General features: G+C 39.9%; 1 protein-coding gene across 2 annotated transcripts; it reads right to left on the bottom strand.

Annotated features, from left to right (window-relative positions):
• Positions 1–701: 701 nt before the first annotated feature.
• Positions 702–20,296, bottom strand: exoc3l1 (exocyst complex component 3-like 1). Of its 2 annotated transcripts, none has more exons than XM_063480479.1 (15): positions 20,034–20,296; positions 12,519–12,694; positions 11,281–11,500; positions 10,546–10,749; positions 9,812–10,011; positions 9,501–9,719; positions 9,304–9,374; positions 8,843–8,960; positions 8,541–8,666; positions 8,036–8,136; positions 7,218–7,334; positions 5,852–6,122; positions 5,567–5,722; positions 4,408–4,544; positions 702–3,241 (listed from the first exon to the last, which is right to left on the bottom strand). In XM_063480479.1, exons 1-15 carry the CDS (start codon positions 20,074–20,076, stop codon positions 3,055–3,057), a joined length of 2,346 nt encoding a protein of 781 aa, XP_063336549.1. In that variant the 5' UTR covers positions 20,077–20,296; the 3' UTR covers positions 702–3,054. The 2 variants fall into 2 exon arrangements, with proteins under 2 accessions (XP_063336549.1, XP_063336550.1); XM_063480480.1 differs by having other exon boundaries at positions 4,408–4,541.
• Positions 20,297–20,565: the final 269 nt, after the last annotated feature.

Below are 20,565 nucleotides of genomic sequence, written 5' to 3'. Positions count from 1 at the left end.
GTTATTGAAGTTGTAATTTAGGTGTTGGTTATTAAATACATTTATAAAAGATAATCATAATAAAAATGACTATAAAAATATTAGAAAAAACATGAGAAGAAAAAAACAGAATAGAAAAGAATAGCCCTTTATTGTCATTGTACATGTACAACGAAATTGTGGGTGCTCCAAACGGACTGTAAATAGTAGACAGCAGGAATTTAAACAGCTAAAAAGTATTAAGAAAAAACAGTATAATAATTCATAAAATAAAAATATAAATAAATTCAAAAGTGACTGTATTAGTTACTAGAAACAGCCTTTTCAAATAAAAGAAAACTGAATGAATAAAATTCATCCTAAATTTTGCTTTCATTATCAAAATAACGTTTCATCATTCTCGCGAGATTCAAAGATTTTTACTGTCAGTTTGCTGCGTGTAGGACATCCAGGAAAAATGAAATGCTGTTTCTCTCACACACTGCAAAGAAGAATTAAGAGGCAAGAAAGATAAAGGACACTCTAGCAAAATATATAAAAATCAAACATATTAACAGTGCAGTAGTTCAATATAAATAAATACTTTATGCCAAGTAAAGAACATAATAAATAAATAATACTGCATCTGCTGATTGATAGTGATTTCATACTTAATATGTGCCTTATGCTTTTAATAATAGAAATACAAAGTTTACTTGATAAAGACTTTATTAAAACACTTATGGAACAGACTTTATGCACTTTAGAGGCTTTGAACCAGAAATGTAAAACCAATAACAAAACACCAAACAAAAGACAACAGTTGACTTTGTTACATAAATACAATAAATACTTTCTAAAAAAAAATGAGATAAACAACATTTGGTACAAACAGCAAGCTTGAAATGAAAACACACAGACGGAAACCACTGAAAAGACCATTTCAGAGTGATTACAGAGCAGAGTTAGCAGCTCCTCTGGTGGGATGTTCACAGCTGGGAAATCTCAAAGAGAAACCATGTTCATCTTTAAATAATAAACTATAACTTATACACACTTTCATTTGTTCTTTTTTTAATGTATGCACTTTCCTAAATTATCATCCATTTTTATGTCACCTTAATTTTAACATTTCAATTCATAATGCCATTGTTTCATGTCATATTTTTATATTTTATGCCACATATATATTACATGATTCATCAGTGTCTCATTTTTATTAATAATCCAACCACGTATTTAATATTTATTTTCAATTTATTTCATTTCATTCTCACCTTTTATTTTTTTGTCACTTTTCTTTCATAATGCCACTTTCTATATGATCATTTCTTTATTTCATGTCTTTTTCTTTCATTTTGAAAGCTTTGGTTTTCAATATACATTGCATAAGAGTTATGCTTTATCTGAATTTCTACTATACCTTTTATCTATTTTACCATAGAAACTTTGACTCAGCGGGAAGCAAACCCTGCCAAACACCCACGCTACATTAATGTGTATACGCATGCTGCACAGCCAATTTAATTTAAACTCAACTCAAAGCATTTTTATTTTTGAAGCCCACCAATATCATAAATCTGTCCCATAACCTCTGTCTTCCCTCAAATCAGATGAAAATCTCCACAAAAAAGTTTAAAAGTGTCTTTTTTCAGTAGGAAGTTTTTAGTTTATATAAAGATATCTAATATGCAGCATTTTAGAGTCTTAAAAAGGTTTTCTCACAAAGAAATGATCGAAGAACTTTGGTGCAGTTTATCCAGGCAGATTGTTTGTTTCACATAGAAATGTTTTGAAGCTAAAGTGAGATTTTACTCATGCAGGTCAAAGCAATGCTCAGCGCTGACTCTTTAAACTGACAGAAAGCAGAAATAACGTTTAACCAGTAACGTGGTGGGTAATGAAGAAGAACAAAGGCAGCGTGCAGGCCTGTTTGTGCTGTTTGTCACTTTAAATCTGAAGCAAAAGTCCCATTTGGACATGAATAACATCAACAGGTTTTTATAATCTGTGAAAATATGACAGCGTATCGAGACTATTGAAGGTTAAAGGAAAATCACAGTATTGAAACTCCTTTTGAAATGTAGTTTGTTGTTTCTCTTAATGACTGGAAAGCTGTTGTTTGTGTTCTAACATTTCCTTTTAAAGATATTTATTTAAAGATATTTAAACAAATTTAAAGATATAAATTTTACCTACATTTTACTTGGAAATTGTTAAATTAGATGTTTTTCACATCAAAAAAATTTCTGTTTTCTTTTTCTTTCTTGTCCTAATATTGTTTTTTTCTCCACAAATCATACATGTGTGTTTTTCTCTCAGAATTGTATGACTTTAATCTCAGGATTTCTTCTTGCTTTACCCAGTCGCTCAGTTTCTCTGTTTGTATTTCTTTACCTTTAGTAATTCGCTCTCATTGTAATGGACACAAACATTCAGGTAGGAAAAAGATTTAAAAAACAAATAAATGTGAATAAATAAACACATTTATTCATTTTCTGTCATTTGCTTAGAAATAACAGAACTACAGGATGTCAGGCCGCTGTTGTGACAGTTTGAGAAAGTGGAAAACAGAGTTCAGAGAACAGGTGTACTTACCTGAAGCTGACATCACAAGAGCGCATGAATACTTTTTCACTTTGATCATAATATAATCCCCAGAGAAAAATAAGTCATATATGGTGTGGACTGATAATAAAATCACCCAGCCTGCCAAAGAGAAATAAATTCCATCCAAATGGGGCTACAGAGAGTGTATGAAGTGCACAATCGTCCTGTTACTGGACTTTAAAAATCATCCACGTCCTGTTAACTTTGTTGTATAAACTGCAGAAAACTCTGACAGCGACTTCTGGAAGTATAGAAGACTTAAGGCAAACAAAACAACCCCTACCTCGCAGCTGACATTAGACCTGGACCAGCAAGTCGCCACCTCAAACCCCTGGTAAGCTGGAGGAGAAATAAATTCATGTGCATCACCGAGATCTCGAATCCTTTGGTGAGAAGAGATAAATAAGGAGAGCTGGAGACTCTGCTCAGCACTGTTTCTAAGTGTTTATTTAGGAGCTCCCTGCTTTTTACACGAAACCCCTGCAGCTATGCACACTTGGCAGTTGGCAGGCAGAAGGCCATGGTGGAGGGAGGCACCAGGATGTCAGTGAAAATGGGTCGGTATCCGACGGGAAGAGGGGGAGCGCTCTGCTCCAGCAAATCCAGTACAGCCCCTTTGATGTCCCTGGAGACGTCGCCTCGGATTTCCAGCAGCACGGACACGTGCTCCTCACTGAGAGAACAAACACAAAATCTTTTACTACATTATTCACCAAAGGAAATGGACTGGTTCTTATACAGCACTCAAAGCACCTTACACAACTCACCTCATTCACACAAGCTCTTACTTCTATGTAAGTGCTTTCTATGTAACATTCACACACATTCATGCTTCGATGGATGCTTGGGGTAAGTATCCTGTTCAAGGATATTTGGCTTGGGCACAAACCTTGCAATTAGCCAATGACCTGCTTTACTTCCTGAGCTACAGCCAGATCATTTTAAATCGTATAGCATTGCTTTGATGATACCTTTTCTTTCATAATGTCACTTGATTTTAGCTTTTTATTCCACAATGTTTACACTTTTGATCATTCTGTTTTATATATGGGTTTATTTATTTCGTATTGATTTTTCTCACCTTTTCACCTGACAGCGTTACTTTAATTCAGACCATTTAATTTTTTCTAAAATCAAATTTTTATTCAATTCACATCACCTTCTTATACTCTTTTTTCCATAAATGTCACACTTTATGCGTTGTTTAATATCATGCCTCATGTCTCACAGCCTGAAAGTGAGTATAGACTAAGTATAAAAACTAAATGTCAGGCTTTGTTCGTGTGCAAATCTGTGTGGTAAGAAACAATGAAAAAAGATTAAAGACTTCAGATGTGCTTAAGGAACTTTAAACCCTCCTGCTGTCATCTCACAGAGGTCTGAGAGATGTTCTATGAACGGTGATGCTAATTTCTAGAGACCTGATTGGCCAGCGGGCAGTGAGTTTGTGTTATGGCTATGTTCAGTCTGGGTTTTTCGTTTTGCAGCTTTGTTCAGGTAAGTTATTTTCCTACTCCTGTGGTGCGTGCAATCATAAAAAAGGGTTTTCTCCTTTGAAACACGCTGACTGACTGATTATTAGATGAATTAAACCTCAGAAACAACCCAAAGATTTCTTGAAACGTCCCGTTTTGTCTGCTCACTTTGGAAGAATTTGTTCTGTTGTTTGTTGTTTCTTCACTCACTGAACAACCAAAGACATTCAGGGCCGTGGCAGCTTTATTAAAGACGGTGTTTCAGAAAGCTGACGTATTTCTTCTGAACAACACTGGCAGTATTTGTTTTATGCATCAAGCTTACAGAATGAGCAGCAGTTAGGGTGGAGGAGGTGCTGATTACCTGATGTCAGGATATTTGGCTGCAAGTCCAGACACCTCCAGTGTGAGCATGTTGGGGTCTTTGAGGCGGATGAATTCGGCCAGGACGGGGAGTAAGGCCAAAGGGTTCACTTCAGGTGCTGACCCTTCACTTTCCTGCTGAGACAGATAGATGCACGTGTGGCTTTGAGTGATCGAGCACAGACAGGTATGAAATTATTCAGATAAGACATCGCAGCAGACGAAAACACACGATTCTCATGCAGTACAACGGCAAACTTTATGTATACAAATATCCTATATCTCAGCCCAAAGTGCTCAATGTTAAATAAATAAATCAGTAAATAAAATACTTATGTACGATTGTTTCTACTCAGCGTGTTATTATCAAAGAAACTTATCTGACCACTTCTTTAAAAATTATTGTTCTAGCAATGAATTTATTAATTAATTTGTAGTTAACAATAAAAGTAGATCATTAGAAGTATTTCATTTTGTCATGCAGTAATTCATATTACGTTTCTATTTCACAATATAGCTTTAAAAATGTGTCTATGTTTATTTCATAAAGCTATAATCCCAGGTTTCATCTTTTTTTTTTAACTTTGTTCGTTTCATTTATATATTTTTAGTTCCACATTTTTCCATTTTTTTTCTCAATTTCTTTATTGTATGTCATATTTTAGTTTTATTATACTTTAGATTATTCAAAAAAAAATTTAAATTTCATCATATATTGTTTAAATGTTTAAAAATTAGTTAAATTGTACATCAATGTTTATCTAATTATGCATTTGTAATTTCACAGCGACAACATGATTCACATGATTACTTTTCTACTTTTACATCATTTGATTTGGTCTCTTTTTTATGTTAATCTTATTTTAATTATTTCATTTTTATTTCAAAATATCACTCGATTTTGTTCCATTTCATTTCATTTTTATGCCCTTGTTTATTTTATAATGTTACATGTCATGTGTATTTTGTTAATTAATTGAATATTGACCAGCACGGGCCTAAATAAAATACATTTTCAAACTGCAGCTAATGTAGTACTCATATTTCTACAAAGTCTCGACCTTAACATACTGATATTGTTCAGTGTTACATAACCTAATACATTTTTCTGAATCATGTGTAATAATATTGTGTATTGTGTAATAGTACTTTATGCCCACCAGGCTGTGGAAGATTTCTCTGAACAGCTGGTCGTCCTGAAGCATCTGCTGAGCGAGCTGCCTCCTCTCCTCGCCACTACGACACACCAGCCTCTTCTGCATCAGAGCCCTGACGTACTCCACCACCATCAGCCACTGGGCCTCTTCCTGCAGACGCTGCACACACAGAATGTATAAAATAAATATGCACTATGAGACTTTCTTCGGTTATTAGGTTCTGTACCTCTAGACCACCTTTACCCTCGACACACAGTACATTTCTAAACCGCTCTCTGAATCTGATACCTGCCGGCAGGGAGGCCGAACACGCACGTACAGCTCCAGGTGACGCTCCAGGACGCGGCAAAGTTTGGGGGTCGGGTCTCCCTGAGCCAGCCAGGGTCGGGTGAGAAGGCCTGGGAGGAAAGGCTTCAAATCCAGCAAGAGCTGATCCATGACAAGCCGGCACGCCCGCCGCACCGCCCGGTCCAGAGCTGCCAGAGGGTTTGGAGGAGTGCGAGTGAACTGGCCTGCCGACTGGGACGACTGCTGCTGCTGCAGGCTCTCCGTGGACTTCCTGCACCGACAGTGAACAACGATTAATCCTCTCTGAGACCACACACATCTTTGCTCCTCAAATCGATCTAACTGTTCACTGCACCGATCTGGCAGGTCACTATAGCTGTCATACTGTACATGTCGTACATATATATAAACATCCTTTTGTAAAGGATCAAACTAATCAGATGCACGTCCTGCTCTGGGTCTAACCTCATTAAAGATGGATTTATGAACAAACATGTCCCTACTTTCTTTGTCTTATACGGCACTAAACAAGCTGTTTTTAGGACACTCAGATTCCAAGCCATGATCTTCATCTCTGGAAAACTGAAACTAATCACATTTAGAGCAAATACCGTTTCACAGGCGCAGCTATTCACTGTGTCTGACATACACCCTCATGTTGTGATGGTCTGCTTGCTTGCTTATAACTTTTCCATGCCGATGGGTGGAGCAGAACATCAGCTCAACTGGAGTGTTTCCTCAATTAAACTCCACCCTTCCTCAGACCTTCAGCAGCTTTTCTTTCACACAGATCTTTGCTTTGTGCCACTCAACATGTCCAGATACACACAGGTCATCATTACTGATGATTCTCACCTCACAGTTAGGTTTTTCTTTGTCTTTTGTTAATTTAATACCAAGATAAATTAGTATTTAGTGGCCTTCACCCTGTATCTTCCTCTTTTGTCATGGCTTTAGAGCCAAGCCAGAGTGCAGAAAATTACATTAAGACAGTTAATTATTAATGGCTAACTGTTGTATGACTTATAGCTAAACTCATAATAAAGATCAGGACTCAATCTGTGCATCGGGATTATGACCAAAGTCTAAAAATATGCAAAGGAACCCTCAAATGGGACTGCACGTAGTGGCACTGGGATGTCTTTGCTTCAGAACTTCCCTGTGGAATTCTTCCGTTTCTATTTAAGTTTTTTCAAATTGATATTAAGAAATATTAAGTGACCCCACACCATCAAATGATGGATCGATTCAACATGAGAGCACTGAGAGTGTGCATGTCCTGGAGCATTTATCAATCAGAAGCTCCTGTGTGTGTGTGGTGACTACTTACTTCCACATCTGCACTGATGTTCCACTACAAACTTACTTGAGGATGATGCAGTTGCTGATGGAGGCCAGCAGATAGTGGAGGTAGAACTTATTTTTGCTGTTGCTCAGATCCCTGCGATGCTCCTTTCCAAATTCCACCAGAGCTTCACGAAACCTGAAGGTTAAAGTAGATGTAATGATTCATAAGATTATTGCAAAAGGAAACCTCCGGAGCTGAAAAAGTGCTGCAGGGAGAGCACAAACTGTAGTTCTTCTAACTTCCCACTAGAGGCATGCTCCAAAAAAAGAGTCAACCTCAACAGACTAATGAATCCAGCTGGACACTGGATTTAGGGGCACATCCATGCTGTCCAGGATACAGGTATCCTGACAGAGGTGGCATGAGCTGATCCACGCTTGCTAGGCCTCACCTCTGTTAAGTGGAGTCATTAAACTGAACCTTCTACCACGCTTGTGGGCTAGCTATTCTGCTTTGACTTTGAGGCATTCTCTTCCAGAGAAACTGGGACATTTTCTCTTTTTGGACCATTTTCTTTAAACCCTAGAGATGGATGTTTGATGTTTGATGTGACTGAAAGTCTCAGAGCAGTTTGAACCTTAGCAGGTTGCCTTGACCATGTCTGTATGTCTAAATCCACCGAGTTGTTTTCGTGATTGTTTGCGTTAATAAGCAGTTAAACAGGAGCATCTACTGAAATGACTGGTGAGTGTACATAGCAGCAATAAGGAAATGATAAAACTTGATTTGACTTGAAGTCTACAAACAGTGTAACCTGGGTTAAAGAGCAAATACTAAGCAAAAGCTGGGTGCAGTATGTTCAAGAGCACAGAAGCACAACGTTCATGCACACACACCTGTTCAGGAGGTTCTCCATCTCATACAGTCCCATCTGTATAGTCTGATCTCGCAGGGACTCGCCGATCATCAGAGCCACCCGGGCATTCTCCTCCAGCATCTACCACAGTGACACACAAAGCCACACAAAATACACAGCATAGTTATATAAAACACTCCAAAAAGTCCACACCAACTACATTCAGTGGGGAACTTGAACTAAGTTTAATAGCAGAGACTGTGAGATCTTTGTTTCTGCCAGTGCATTTCCAAGAAGCACATAATTTCATTACATACAGAATCTCCAGGGTGTGGACAGGGATGAAGATCATCATTGTGATTACATTATCACGTGATTACATTATCCATCTCCAAAACCAGGACAGAATCCACAGTCATGCTGCATGCGAGGATTGTGAGATGCTCATTTAAAGGTTTATTAAAGAAACTTTCAAATGCGTAAAATTTGCTCCACGTCATGGATCTGTGATTGTATTTATCTGATGTTTTTATAGCACTGGTTACCTGTGTGATGATTGTGGGCAGGCTTGTTTGGTAGAAGCCCTCATGGTCTGTATCTGGCTCCTGGTCCCTCTGCCAGTCCTGCAGCTCCACCTGCAGAGCTTTGTGCATCCATTCAGATACACTCTTCTACAGCAGCAATGACACACACACACACACACACACACACACACACACACACACACACACACACACACACACACACACACACACACAGACTATGAGTACTTAATGCAACAACACAGACAGTTTCAATATATAAAAAAATCTGTATTCTGTATATGCAGACTGTATCCAATGCTCACCCGAACACTCTGCACGTATTTGCTCTGCAGCTGCTCGAGTCCCTCTGTGGAGATTAGAGGCCCCAGCTCTTCTCTCTCCATCTCCGTCACCAGCTCAGGATGACCCATCATGTCCGGGCTGCCAAAACAAGACTGCCACGTTCAAATTTTAGTGGCTTTAATAGTCATTGTAATGACGTATTAATGAACTCGTGGCTTCTTGTGACGTTAATGGCTGAACGTGGGTTTGAAGAGTTCAGCCAAAGGGTGGCGTTTCATGCTAATAAAAGTCCATAACTTCACAATAATAACAAAACAGAGATTTGAAAGAAAAGTTTTGTGTCTCTTGTTTCTTCTCTCTTCCAATTTTGTGATTAGCTCAAGATTAAAATCTTCCAAACTGCTGCTTAGAAATATCCTGAAAAACTCACTTTATGGTAACAGAGAAAGGATAAAATACAGATTCTGACCACGAGCCTCACCTGTTGTAGATGTGCAGCACCCAGTTGAGCACAGCGAAGATTTCACCGCTCTCCAGGTCCCAGCTGCTAACCTAGGCCACAAATATCACTTACATGTGGACATTGATGGTGGTTGGTGTTTAAAAAAACACTGACCTGGACAAAAGAAGATAGATCTGTAGTATTCATGATGAGGTGGCATTGTTCATTTCACCGACCTGTGTCAGGTGGGCATGTAGACAGCGGTGGCTGGCCCTCAAGTAGGCTCCAGTCAGCTTGTAGTGTTGCGGGACGCAGTGCTCCAGCAGGTGGCGTACGGTGGCCAGGTCGGCCATGATGCCGTGCTGCAGTGCAGAAAGGTGACCTGCGAGACCCGGACCACGTGTGTGCAGATAGGAAACACTGCGAAACCGCGCCACCACCGCCTCCTCTAGTACCTGGGAGAACGGAGTATGAGTGAACTGAGACATACATTTGTATATTCAAAAGCAGAAACTTGGTAACAGTGTTTGTATCAGGTGCCGCTGACCTTGAAGAAGCACGCTCTCCAGCAGCGAGGTCGTCCAGGGGGTAGGGGCCTGCTGTTGCCTCCGCCGCCTCCCCTCTCCTCCAGCAGAGTTTGGTCCAGCGCCTCCTCCCGCTCCACAATCCTGACAGCGGATACAAACGGCGTGGGGTTTTGTCGGGCCAGAGCCAGAGCACTGCTCACCACCGCCCACAGCTCCTTCCCTGCAGCGCCAGGATGAATGTGGAGTATGAAGATATCAGGTTTCAACCAGCAGACTTTGTGCTTTCATCATCAGGACCACAGAAGCTGGGATTAAAGATTTTATTAAAGCTGCTAATTCCCAATGGCACTCTTTCCATGACACTGCTTTTTCTACACGCTTCTTTGATATATTCTTGCTTTAGAAAAGTCTACTATAAAGCTTATCTCATATCCGGGGTGCATGTTAAATATTGCTGAATGTTATCAGTTTTTTCTTTTATCAATAAAGATTTTTTAAAGGTTTCTCTCCAGAACAAAACTGGTTGCTACAGCTGCAAATGCCTGAAGGTCAGTTATTTAAAACCATGTATCAACAACTTTAAGCAACTTATATGAATTAATGGTCTTTTTTTTTTGTTTCTTTTTTTTTTTTTTACAGAAACATGTAAATCTGATTAACAGTGATGTGTTGTTAAGGTGCTAGGAGAGGAACTTTAACAAAAAATGATGGTTAAGCTTGAACAGATTTTCCCGTATCTTAATGAGTTCCTCACCCAGTGCATCGACCAGGTGCCGGACTCCAGAGAAATATTTGGCCACCACTTCCTGGTCTTCAGTGCTGAGTGCACCTCCTGCGGCCTTGTTGAGCTGCCATAGAATATCATCCTGCAAGTACTCCAGATCCATCAGCTTGGCATGGGCCTCCAACAGCCGCCGGGACTCCACCAGGCGCTCTGTCTCCATCACCATGCTACGCACTGGGCAATAGAGAGTATGTGGAGGTGGTGGTTTACATGAAACTATAAGAATTACCAAAGGAATTATTAAACATGAAAAAGTTTACACTGCGCTATACACAGTTTTTTATAGTTTCTGTATGAAGTCATTATGGCCTTAAAGCTTTTAAGGCCTCAGCATGGAAAACTCAGTATCCTTAAAATACACATTAGAGCAGTGGGACACCTTTTTTTATATGTTTTCAAATCATAAACACACAGACACAGTTAAATTTGCCAAAACGCATCAATGTAAATGTTTTATGGTGTTAGTGTCAGCTTTCAAATAGTTTTCCTGAAATCCTGTTCCAGCATAAAATTGTGTAAAATTATGTCATCTCTAGATTTAAGTCCTTTCATGTCAAATTAAAACCAGTTATAATAATCTGCTCATCATATAACAGGATTAAGGCAAATGTATGCATGTATGTATGCAAAGCGTGATGACCGGGACATCTACGTTAGTCACTTTCGTCATGGGATCCTACTTTCATCCACACAGCTGCTTCTCACCGGAGTAAAGTCGTGGCAGGTTGCTAACAGCAGCGAGGAGCTGACTGTGGTTTGCAGACACCTCTCTCAGCCTCTCCAGAGATCTTCCCCCCTCTGTGTTTTGATCAGACTCCAGTCCAGCTTTCTTCAAATCACGTGACACTTCCCTCAGCTCAGTCCGGGCCTCGCGGAGCTGCTCCAGACCCCAGCCCACTCCCTCCAGGTACGACTGGACCATGGACTGGAAAGAAAGGGATTGCAGTGTTAATGTTAGGTCTATTTACAAAAAAAGGAAAAACAGCAAAACTTTTCCTCTGTCCTTCCATCTCCCTATATGCCATCTTTCTTCTGATCGGTTGCTCTTTGTTAAAATAAGGTTTAAACAGCAGGTGGGCGAGGATGTAACGGGACTAAAAACCCTCCAAAAGGCTTTCGTGATTTTTGGTCAGCAGTGGTTTTCTCCTTGGAACTTTTCCATGGATGCCATTTTTTTCCTCGTCTCTTACTGAAGAATCATGAACTCTGACCTCTACCGAGACAAGTGAGGCCTGCAGGTCTTTGATGTTGTTCTGGGTTCTTTTGTGACCTCATGGATGAGTCGTCGACGAGCTTTTAGGGTAATTGTGGTAGGCTGCCCTCTCCTTGGAAGGGTCACCACTGTTCCAAGTGGTGTTGATAATGATTCACTGGAGTCCCAAAGTCTTAGAAATATCTTTCCTTTCCAGACTAATAGACATCAGTGACTTTGTTTCTCACTTTTCTCTTTAGATTGCAGAATGATGTGTTGTTCATTGAAATCTCAAGTGATTTCTTGAGTCGGCAGGTCTGGTGGTAATCAGTCCAGGGTGTGGCAACGGAACTTGAACTCAGCTTTCCAAGATAAAAAAATCAAAGTTAATTCATGATTTAGGGGGGTGGGGGGGGGGGGCAATTACTTTTTCACAAAGGGGCAGGTAGCTTTGGATAGCTTTTTTCGCCTCAGTAAATAAAATCATTACTTTAAAAACACATTTTCTGTTGAACTGGGTTATAACTATAATTACAACTTGTTTGATGACCTGAAACATTTAAGTGTGACGAATAAGAAAAAAGAAAGAAATCAAGAAGGGGGCAAATATTTTTTGCAGCACTGTATGCAACAGAAAATAAGGAAGAGCAGATTAGGTTTCTTTTATGTGCCTTATTGGGATAATTTAAACTGCTTTAAACTACTGCTCCATTATTGTGCATTCATGCGTATTTGTGGACTGTGTTGTCACCTTCAGTCTGGTGTGAATGGAGGTTGTCCTCTGACTTTCTCTCTTCCTGTATTGACTGAGTCGCTCCAGATGTTCAGGCCGACAGAAAACACCCGACGCCCACTTCAGGGCAGCGCCGCGGGCCAAACACTCTGCCCTCTCCACCTCAGGCCACACCTCAGGCTGTGGCACCATGTCTGAGAGACAAAGAGAATAAAATATCAGGCAGGGAGATATAGTGAAGCAACTCGCCCATAAAGGGGCAGGCCTGCCCTTAAGCATACTCTGTTTTATTGTCTTTTCAAACTGTAATTTACACCATGAACATCACAGTGTTGAAACTTGTGACTGAGACAATAAACTCTTTTACTGAAGTCACAGAGGAAGTGAGCAGCAGGTTGATTCCCCCTGGCCTTTCTGTTCTGTTCCAGTCTGTTGTATTTGAAACACCCCCTGTTGGCCATTAGATAGAATGCAGATTTAATTAACTTCAGCCCTCAAAGCTACAAACATCTTTTATATACAGTCAGTGTCACACACACCACAAAGAGGCGTGTTTTATCCACTACTTACTTCTAGCACAAGATATATTAAAACTACTAAGTTCACAAGTTAATGTTTGGGTAAAATGTAAAGAATAAAAACTACATTTTATTTTTATATATAAAAGACTCTGAGCCATGTTAGTAAGCTGCTGAGCCATCCTGTGTCACTAGAACAGCTTCAAAGCTCAAAGTCTCTGGGACTCCACAGGAGGGAAGGAACACCACTCTTCCAAAACATATCCCCTCAGCTGGTATTTTGATGTTCCAAAATCTCCCTTAGGTGTTTAGTGAATCTCATTTTCATTTTCTCATATCATTTTCATCCTCATCAAAGCATTGAGCCCTTATGTCCTATCAGTGGGGGGCATTATAATCCTGGAAATGACCACTATCAGAAATGTTTCATCACAGGGTAAAACTTATACTGCATTAGACATGTCAGAGAAGTTCTAGTTTTGCAGTAGTAAATTATGGATGTTAGTTAAACTATTATGCATGTTTTATTATAATGAGATGTTCTACATTTGTTCCATTTTATTTCCATCTCAGTTCAGCCACTGAGATTCTGTTTTATTTTTTAGCTCTATGTTGGAAACAACACGTCGGGTGTGTTGCTGCATTGACATGACTATCACTCGGTAATGCTTGATTGATACAACTGCAATAAATCTATGCATACAGTGCAAGTAATTTTAATATTTAATTCTGTGTTTTTTAAGTATTTACAATTATTGTTTTTCTTTTGCAAGCTTTTATTTTTGAATAAATATTACTTCCTACCACGGTTATCCTGTCAGGGCAAGCAAGGCAAGCAGTGCTTGCCTCATCAAATCTAAAAATAGATGCAAATTGAAAAACAGTGATTTTTCCTTTCACTTCAATCTTAAAGCTTCTCATCTATTTGTGCTAATTTTGTGCTCATCTCCCACTAACAATGAAGGAGCTGGGCAAGCGGAAGACAGCAGCTGTTTTTCTGGTGGATAAACTCTGGTTTTTCGCTGACAGGACGCGAGTATGTGAAACAATCTGGCTCAGCCTTCACTGCTCTGAGATCAGCTATGACATGCACTACATATGGAAACACAGCTAGCAATAGCAACTAAATGAGCTTTAGTGATTTAGCATCATAAGTGATGAGTTTCATCTTGCTAACCACCTTGGCCAGCATGTGTCATGTAGAGTAGAAAAAGTTGCTAATAACTTCTTACATTAGCAAGAAAAGCTGTGACGACGGTAGAGAGGGGAAGGCAGCTCTGACCATAAAATAGGCAAGTTGACTAGGTGCAGTGTCAACAGTGCTTTTAAATGAGTATCTATGAGAATGTCTGACAGTATTTAATTTAACCAGCTGGTTTGCCAACACTCCACATGACATGATGGAGTTGGAAAACAGAATCTAATGAGACAAGGGGAAACAAAACTAAACAAAATGCACATGAGATAAGAGACTAGCAAAATAAAACAGGAAGTAACAAACATCCAAACAATGACACTAATATACAAACAAGTCACTAATGGGAACACTAAGAAAAAACAAAAGAAAACCTTATATAATCTGATCTCTAAGCAAAATACTAACTGCTACCCATACACCACACTAAAGTCAAGGTCAAGAGTATACAAAGAGGGATACAAAGAGGGGCATTAAATAAAGGATTAAAAAGGCCACAACTAAAAAAAAATTCCAAAAGCCAACGGGCAGGGTCAAAAAACCAGGATCATGACACAACATTCATTTTTTCATTCATATTTTAATATTGAGAGTTAACCATGACCGATACTACTCAAGTCTCTGTTCGCCTTACTGCAAAACTCACCGCATGCCACCGCTTCCTACCCACACCTTCCAAATCAAGGAAATGATAAAAGTCTGCTCGGTCACATGGTATTAAAGATGGGAGGTCAGCACAGTCAAGGGGAGCGGACGCACAGCAGAGCAAGGGGGGAAGCAACAAGGGGGACCAAGTGAAAGCTGCTCTCCATCTGATCGAAAAGGACCTCTCTTATCCTCCCTTTCCCTTTCTTTACACCTGTTAGGTCTAATTGTTGAATGTTGCCATTGTGTTTCTTAAATTTGTACAGTCTTAGTTCAAGCAGTAGGATCAAAGCCATTCCTTTGATCCTAACCACCTCTAACCACTTTGTGCTGGGGGAGGTTTTATTGCAGATACATCCTATCTGGAAGATCTGCTTCTTTTGATGTAAACTTCCTGCGTTTACGACCCTTTGGTCAGCAGGAGGTAACACACACACACATTCTTACCTACATACAGAAGTTCACACATATACATATAATGCCTTAGAACCATGTGGGCGTTGCTTTGCTGTGTTTTGTGTGAACTGTCTCTCAATAAAAGCCAGCGAGAGGAGGCCGGATTTGGGGTCATTCGTGATGAGCTAAGATACCAACGAGGCCTCCCTTGCGCAAGTAATCGATCGATCGACTGTCTTGTTTTCTTTCATGATGAATAAGTCTCTAGAACTAGCGGGGTTTGTGGGAACAGACCCAACAACACCTTCCTTAAAAACTGTAATAAGTCCGTTTGATAGTAATATTTTAACACAGTTTATTAATTAGCACAAGGACAGTACCTCTATGAAAAATAATGCTAGCTGGTGCTCTTCTTTGTACATAAATACTTCCCTTCCTTTAAGCGTAAAAAAACATATTCTGAAACTGTCCATGAGCCACAAGCCGTACAACCGTAAACTCATGTGAAAAACATCACTCCCTCAGGTTTTCCATATTGAATCATCTACAATATAGAGATCACAGTGGAAAGGCAAAAAATATGTACTTTATTTCTTCTTGATTCAAACAAAATGTCTAATTAAAACAATATTTAACATTTAAGGCAACTTCACTCCTATTTAGTAATGCTAGCACCACAACAAAAGGGAGAGTGAGACATTTAATTCATGTGAGTAACGACTTACTCAGTGACTTCACTGCAGTTTTCACATTTGGCAAAGCAATCCAGTGGACCCATCATTTAAAGAGTCTAATAAACTCAGTAACAGAACTAAAATGCTTGATTTCATATAACAGCTGTAACGAGAATCAAATAATACAGCATAAAGTTAAAATATTCAACTTGTATAAACATTTAACTTCATCGATTAAGGGAAAAGGAATCTGACATATTTTAAAATTTATTTTATATATTTATTTATTTATTTATTTTACCTCTGATAACTTTCTTGTGGTTGCAGTGTGCCAAACAGTGGATCAAACAGTATGTTTTGTCCCCCAGAAAACCAGAGCTCACGTCCTCATTTTAATATTGATCAGACCAACAGAGGCAGCTGTGTACTGTCGCAGGTTTCTGTTTGACTTAAAAACACTTTCCCCTACAATACTCAAGATACTTATGGTATCCCGCGGTTCTTTACAGCAAAAGAACTGTGTGTTTGTTTGTGTGTTTCTTACAGAGGAACAAACACACAAAACATGCAATAAAACTTTAAAGTGCAAGCGGAAATGCAGAGACATGTTAAACGCCTTATACTCACTGGGTGTGACTATAGTTCAGGGCTATTACCATCATGAGATTAGCTGCTTTACTACAGGGAACAGTATTTGATCATATTTAGACAAACTGGGCTCCAAGTGAACGAGTGATTCTAAATGTCACAGTTTAAAATCATTTGAAGGAAGTTTTGAAAGCTGGTCACAACCTTTCCCATGACAGAGGAGCTTGAATTGGCTCGATTATGTGCTAGAAGAGAAGTTTCACTCCCTCGGCAGCGTCATTATTTCTGTCACAGCAGCTCTGCTTCAGAGAAATGCTCGTGCAGAAATGTGCAGTGATGAGATTTGTTCCCAGCTGGGAAGCAGCCGTCAAGAGCGATTATGGATTGCCTCACTTAATGTTTTTTTTAATCGCTTTCTCATTTACCAGCACAAGAAAAGTACACTCTGATTTTGTTACGGCTCCCAAAGCTGCCCCCAAATATTCTCCCATAATTTTCTCTGAATGTTCAGTATTGAGCTACCCACCACAGAACATTACATTCAGTGAGGAAAAATACAGACTTCTTATGAGATTTTTATTTTGGAGCGCTGGTGAACTTTCGCTTATTATACCATTAACACAGCTTTGACTTTAAAGCCTTATTATTCAAAATGTAATGAAGACAGGAACAGAGGAGATAATATAAATAATAGATACAATTTAACAAACTGAGTACCAACACAGAGAAACCTAACCACTTATATTAAGGCCCTATTTACACTTTCCTAGAATATAGTTATCGTCAATACACTTTGCAGATAAACCTTCATATCAACCCTCAGAAATTATAGATAAAACATCCCCCAAAAGGTTGATTCTGTTCATCTGGATGTAGCGTTTTCAGTAGGAGAAACGTTTCGTCACTCATCCAAATGACTTCTTCAGTCTCAGCTCTCTGCAGGTTTCCCTAACTTTATAACGAGTACATTTGCACAATGGCTGAAACCAGCACCACTGAAGGAACAATGGGCTGTGAGGTCAGTTTCTTCATTAATAGGCAAATTGCCATGACCACTGATCAAAGACCATTGGCCCACCCCAAGGATCGGATCCCTCAACACAGAGTAACATTGTATACGCTCGTTAAGTGCCAGGAGGATTGCCGGGATTTGTACATCGGGGAAACCAAACAACCTCTGGCTAAGAGGATGGCACAACACAGAAGAGCTAACTCGTCCGGCCAGGACTCTGCAGTCTATTTACACCTACAGGCCAGTGGACACTCTTTCAAGGATGAGGATGTACACATCCTGGACAGGGAGGAACGCTGGTTTGAGCGCGGAGTCACGCAGGCCATTTACGTGAAAAGGGAAAGACCATCTCTGAATCGAGGAGGGGGTCTAAGGGTACATCTGTCACCATCTTACAATGCTGTGATTGCAGCCATTCCCCAACTCTCTGTGAATGGTACTCATGGCCATTGATCAATGGTCTTTGATCAATGAGCTTTGATCACTGGTCATGACAATTTGCATATTAATGATCAAGGAACTGACCTCACAGCCCACTGTTCATTAGTAGTACTAGTTTCAGTCATCATGCAAATGTGCTGTTAAAAGATTGGGGAAATCTGCAGTCAGCTGAGACTGAAATACATAAAGACATAAATAAAACACTGAACAGGCCACAGCAGATCATCTGCCTGCATCTCACACTGTCCCTGGCATCCTCCTCTACATGTCCTCCTTCACTAATTCCTCAAAGCTTGTCTGAGGTCTTCCTTTTTTCCTCCTGCCTGGCAACTCCACGTTTAACATCCTCTGTGAAATATATCTCTTCTATCGAGTCTAAAAATGGCATCATACACATGACCCCCTGTCTCTTGGGTGAAAGATCAGGTGATTCCAAGACTTCAGTGAAGTGACAAGAATCAGGATTCTTGTCTTCTTTATATATAGTAAAAAGAGACAATGCCTAAAAATTTACATAGCTTCCAGCATATCCCAAGTTACCCAACAATTCGGGAATGGGAAGTGCTGCGCAGTCACACAAATTCTCCCTGTCCCAATGGAGGGACTATTTTCTAGCCCAGACTCTTTGTGTTGTTCCTGTCAGGTAAGCAGGATATCATATCTCATCTGTGAGTCAGCTAGAACACAGTTAGTCACATGACTGCCTCAATTGGAATTACACAACATAATTGGTCTTAACGGAATAATGTACTGGTTAGTGACTCAGCAGACAGCAATGTGCTGCGCTGGGTCGCCTGGCTTTCTGGCACTCTGGAGGTTGAAAGGTTACAGATCTGCAGCACAATGGACAATATGATCATTTAACTGCCGACGGCGATTAAACAGACCTGATTCATAACGATTTTGCAAAGATTGCAGAAAATTATTTACTGCTGATTTTATATGAGAAGATCCTGATGAGTTTAAAGCTGCTACTTAATGTTCAGTAGTTGGTCTAAAAGTCAAATATAAGTGGAAAGGAGTGAGATCAATTTAGCTGACATTTTCAGATGGCTGCATTTAAAGATGCTGTTTCTTATCATATATGTGTGATAAGAAAATCAAGAAGGTACAAACAACAAAAACATGCTGATGCAGAACCTACAGTGTTTTCAATCCAAATCGATTCCAATCCTCTATCTGAAAAGGCACTTTCCCCTTAATAACAACCGTATGGTGGGTGATTTCTTTTTAAATCACTCACCAGACTGGATACTGTTAGGTTGGCCTCACCTCTTCTAATTTCCTGAGCTGGATCTCTCAACCAGGTTTGTGCTGTTTGGACCATTTTAATGGAATTATGTGACAAGGAATATGACCCACAGTGTGTCCAAGAAGCTTGTGCTTTAGTTCAATCTAGCATTTTGTGTTTTTTGCAGTTTTTTATATTACTTAGCATAACATAACTAAATAGCAGGTATCTGTGTCTGTGCACTCATTCAGTTTATGCCAGGAGCTTGCTAACCGAGCTAACTTAGAGCTCTAAAATGTAGACTTCATGTAGTGGGTGGCTGCATACATCTTTTATATTTGTGGGTCATTGTTCTCAGCATATCTGAGATTTCTGACATTAAACATAACAGTACACGGTCCCTTCAGCAGCTGCAGTGGAGCTTTCAGTTATACAAGATCTTGAAAGCCCTCATGAAATGGATATTTGAACATTCACAGGGTTGAAATTGCATTATGAGAAAAATAAACTTTTATACCCAAACACACTTGGAGTGTCTGTAGTTTTCTCCCCCCCAAGCAGAAACACTGAACACAGGGAGAATCCTGTATCTCACAAGCACTGGCTTCTTCAATATTTCATCAGTCACTACAAATCAATCCATCAGTGTGAGCCAAACTCCTCAGTCATGAGTACTGCTGTGTTCATTCATTTCTCTCACAGAGAAGTAAGAGTGCAGCCTCACGCACAGCTTTGTTTTGGTTCTAGCTGTTAAGAGGCTTTAGAAGAAGTGGGTGTTGGCCACAGGCAAGCAGTGTGTGTGTGTGTGTGTGTGTGTTTGTGTGTCCCATTACCTTCTGGTTTGTCACCACCATTCTTCTGATCCCCAGCTGACATTGGAGTTCAGTTTTTAGCCACCCATCCACCCGACGAGTCTCCTTTTCCCCTGAGGGCCGGTGCTGAAGGTGCCCAGGGTGCAGATCTGATGGAAGACAGTGAAGGAAGACACTGATGAGGAAGAGGAGAGGAGGAAGCAGAAGAAGAAGGAGAAGGAGAAGAAAGGGTGGAGGAGAGAAGGCACATATCCATTCTACTGAAGGCTTTCCTCTTTTCCTCTCTCTCACACACATACACTCTCTCTCCAGACACATCCTCTGCTGAGAGGCCGGCAGGAAAGGGAGGGAGGAGGGGGAGTTAAAGGAAGAGAATAATGCCTGAGGGTGGAAAGAGAGGGGAGGGAGGGGGAGAAAGGGAGGGTATAGGGTGATGTGCTGCTTTCAGGAGCCTGTGCAGAAGATGGTAAATGCTGTGAGAGGTGATTATTTCTAGTTTTATAGCCAACAAAACAATTGCAAATAAATAGTTGATTATTAGCGTTTTCTTTCA

This window comes from Pelmatolapia mariae, linkage group LG7 (genome assembly GCF_036321145.2).
Source record: "Pelmatolapia mariae isolate MD_Pm_ZW linkage group LG7, Pm_UMD_F_2, whole genome shotgun sequence".
NCBI lineage: Eukaryota > Metazoa > Chordata > Actinopteri > Cichliformes > Cichlidae > Pelmatolapia > Pelmatolapia mariae.
Note: the sequence above shows the minus strand (reverse complement) of the source record. Positions and strands in the feature narration are given on the sequence as shown.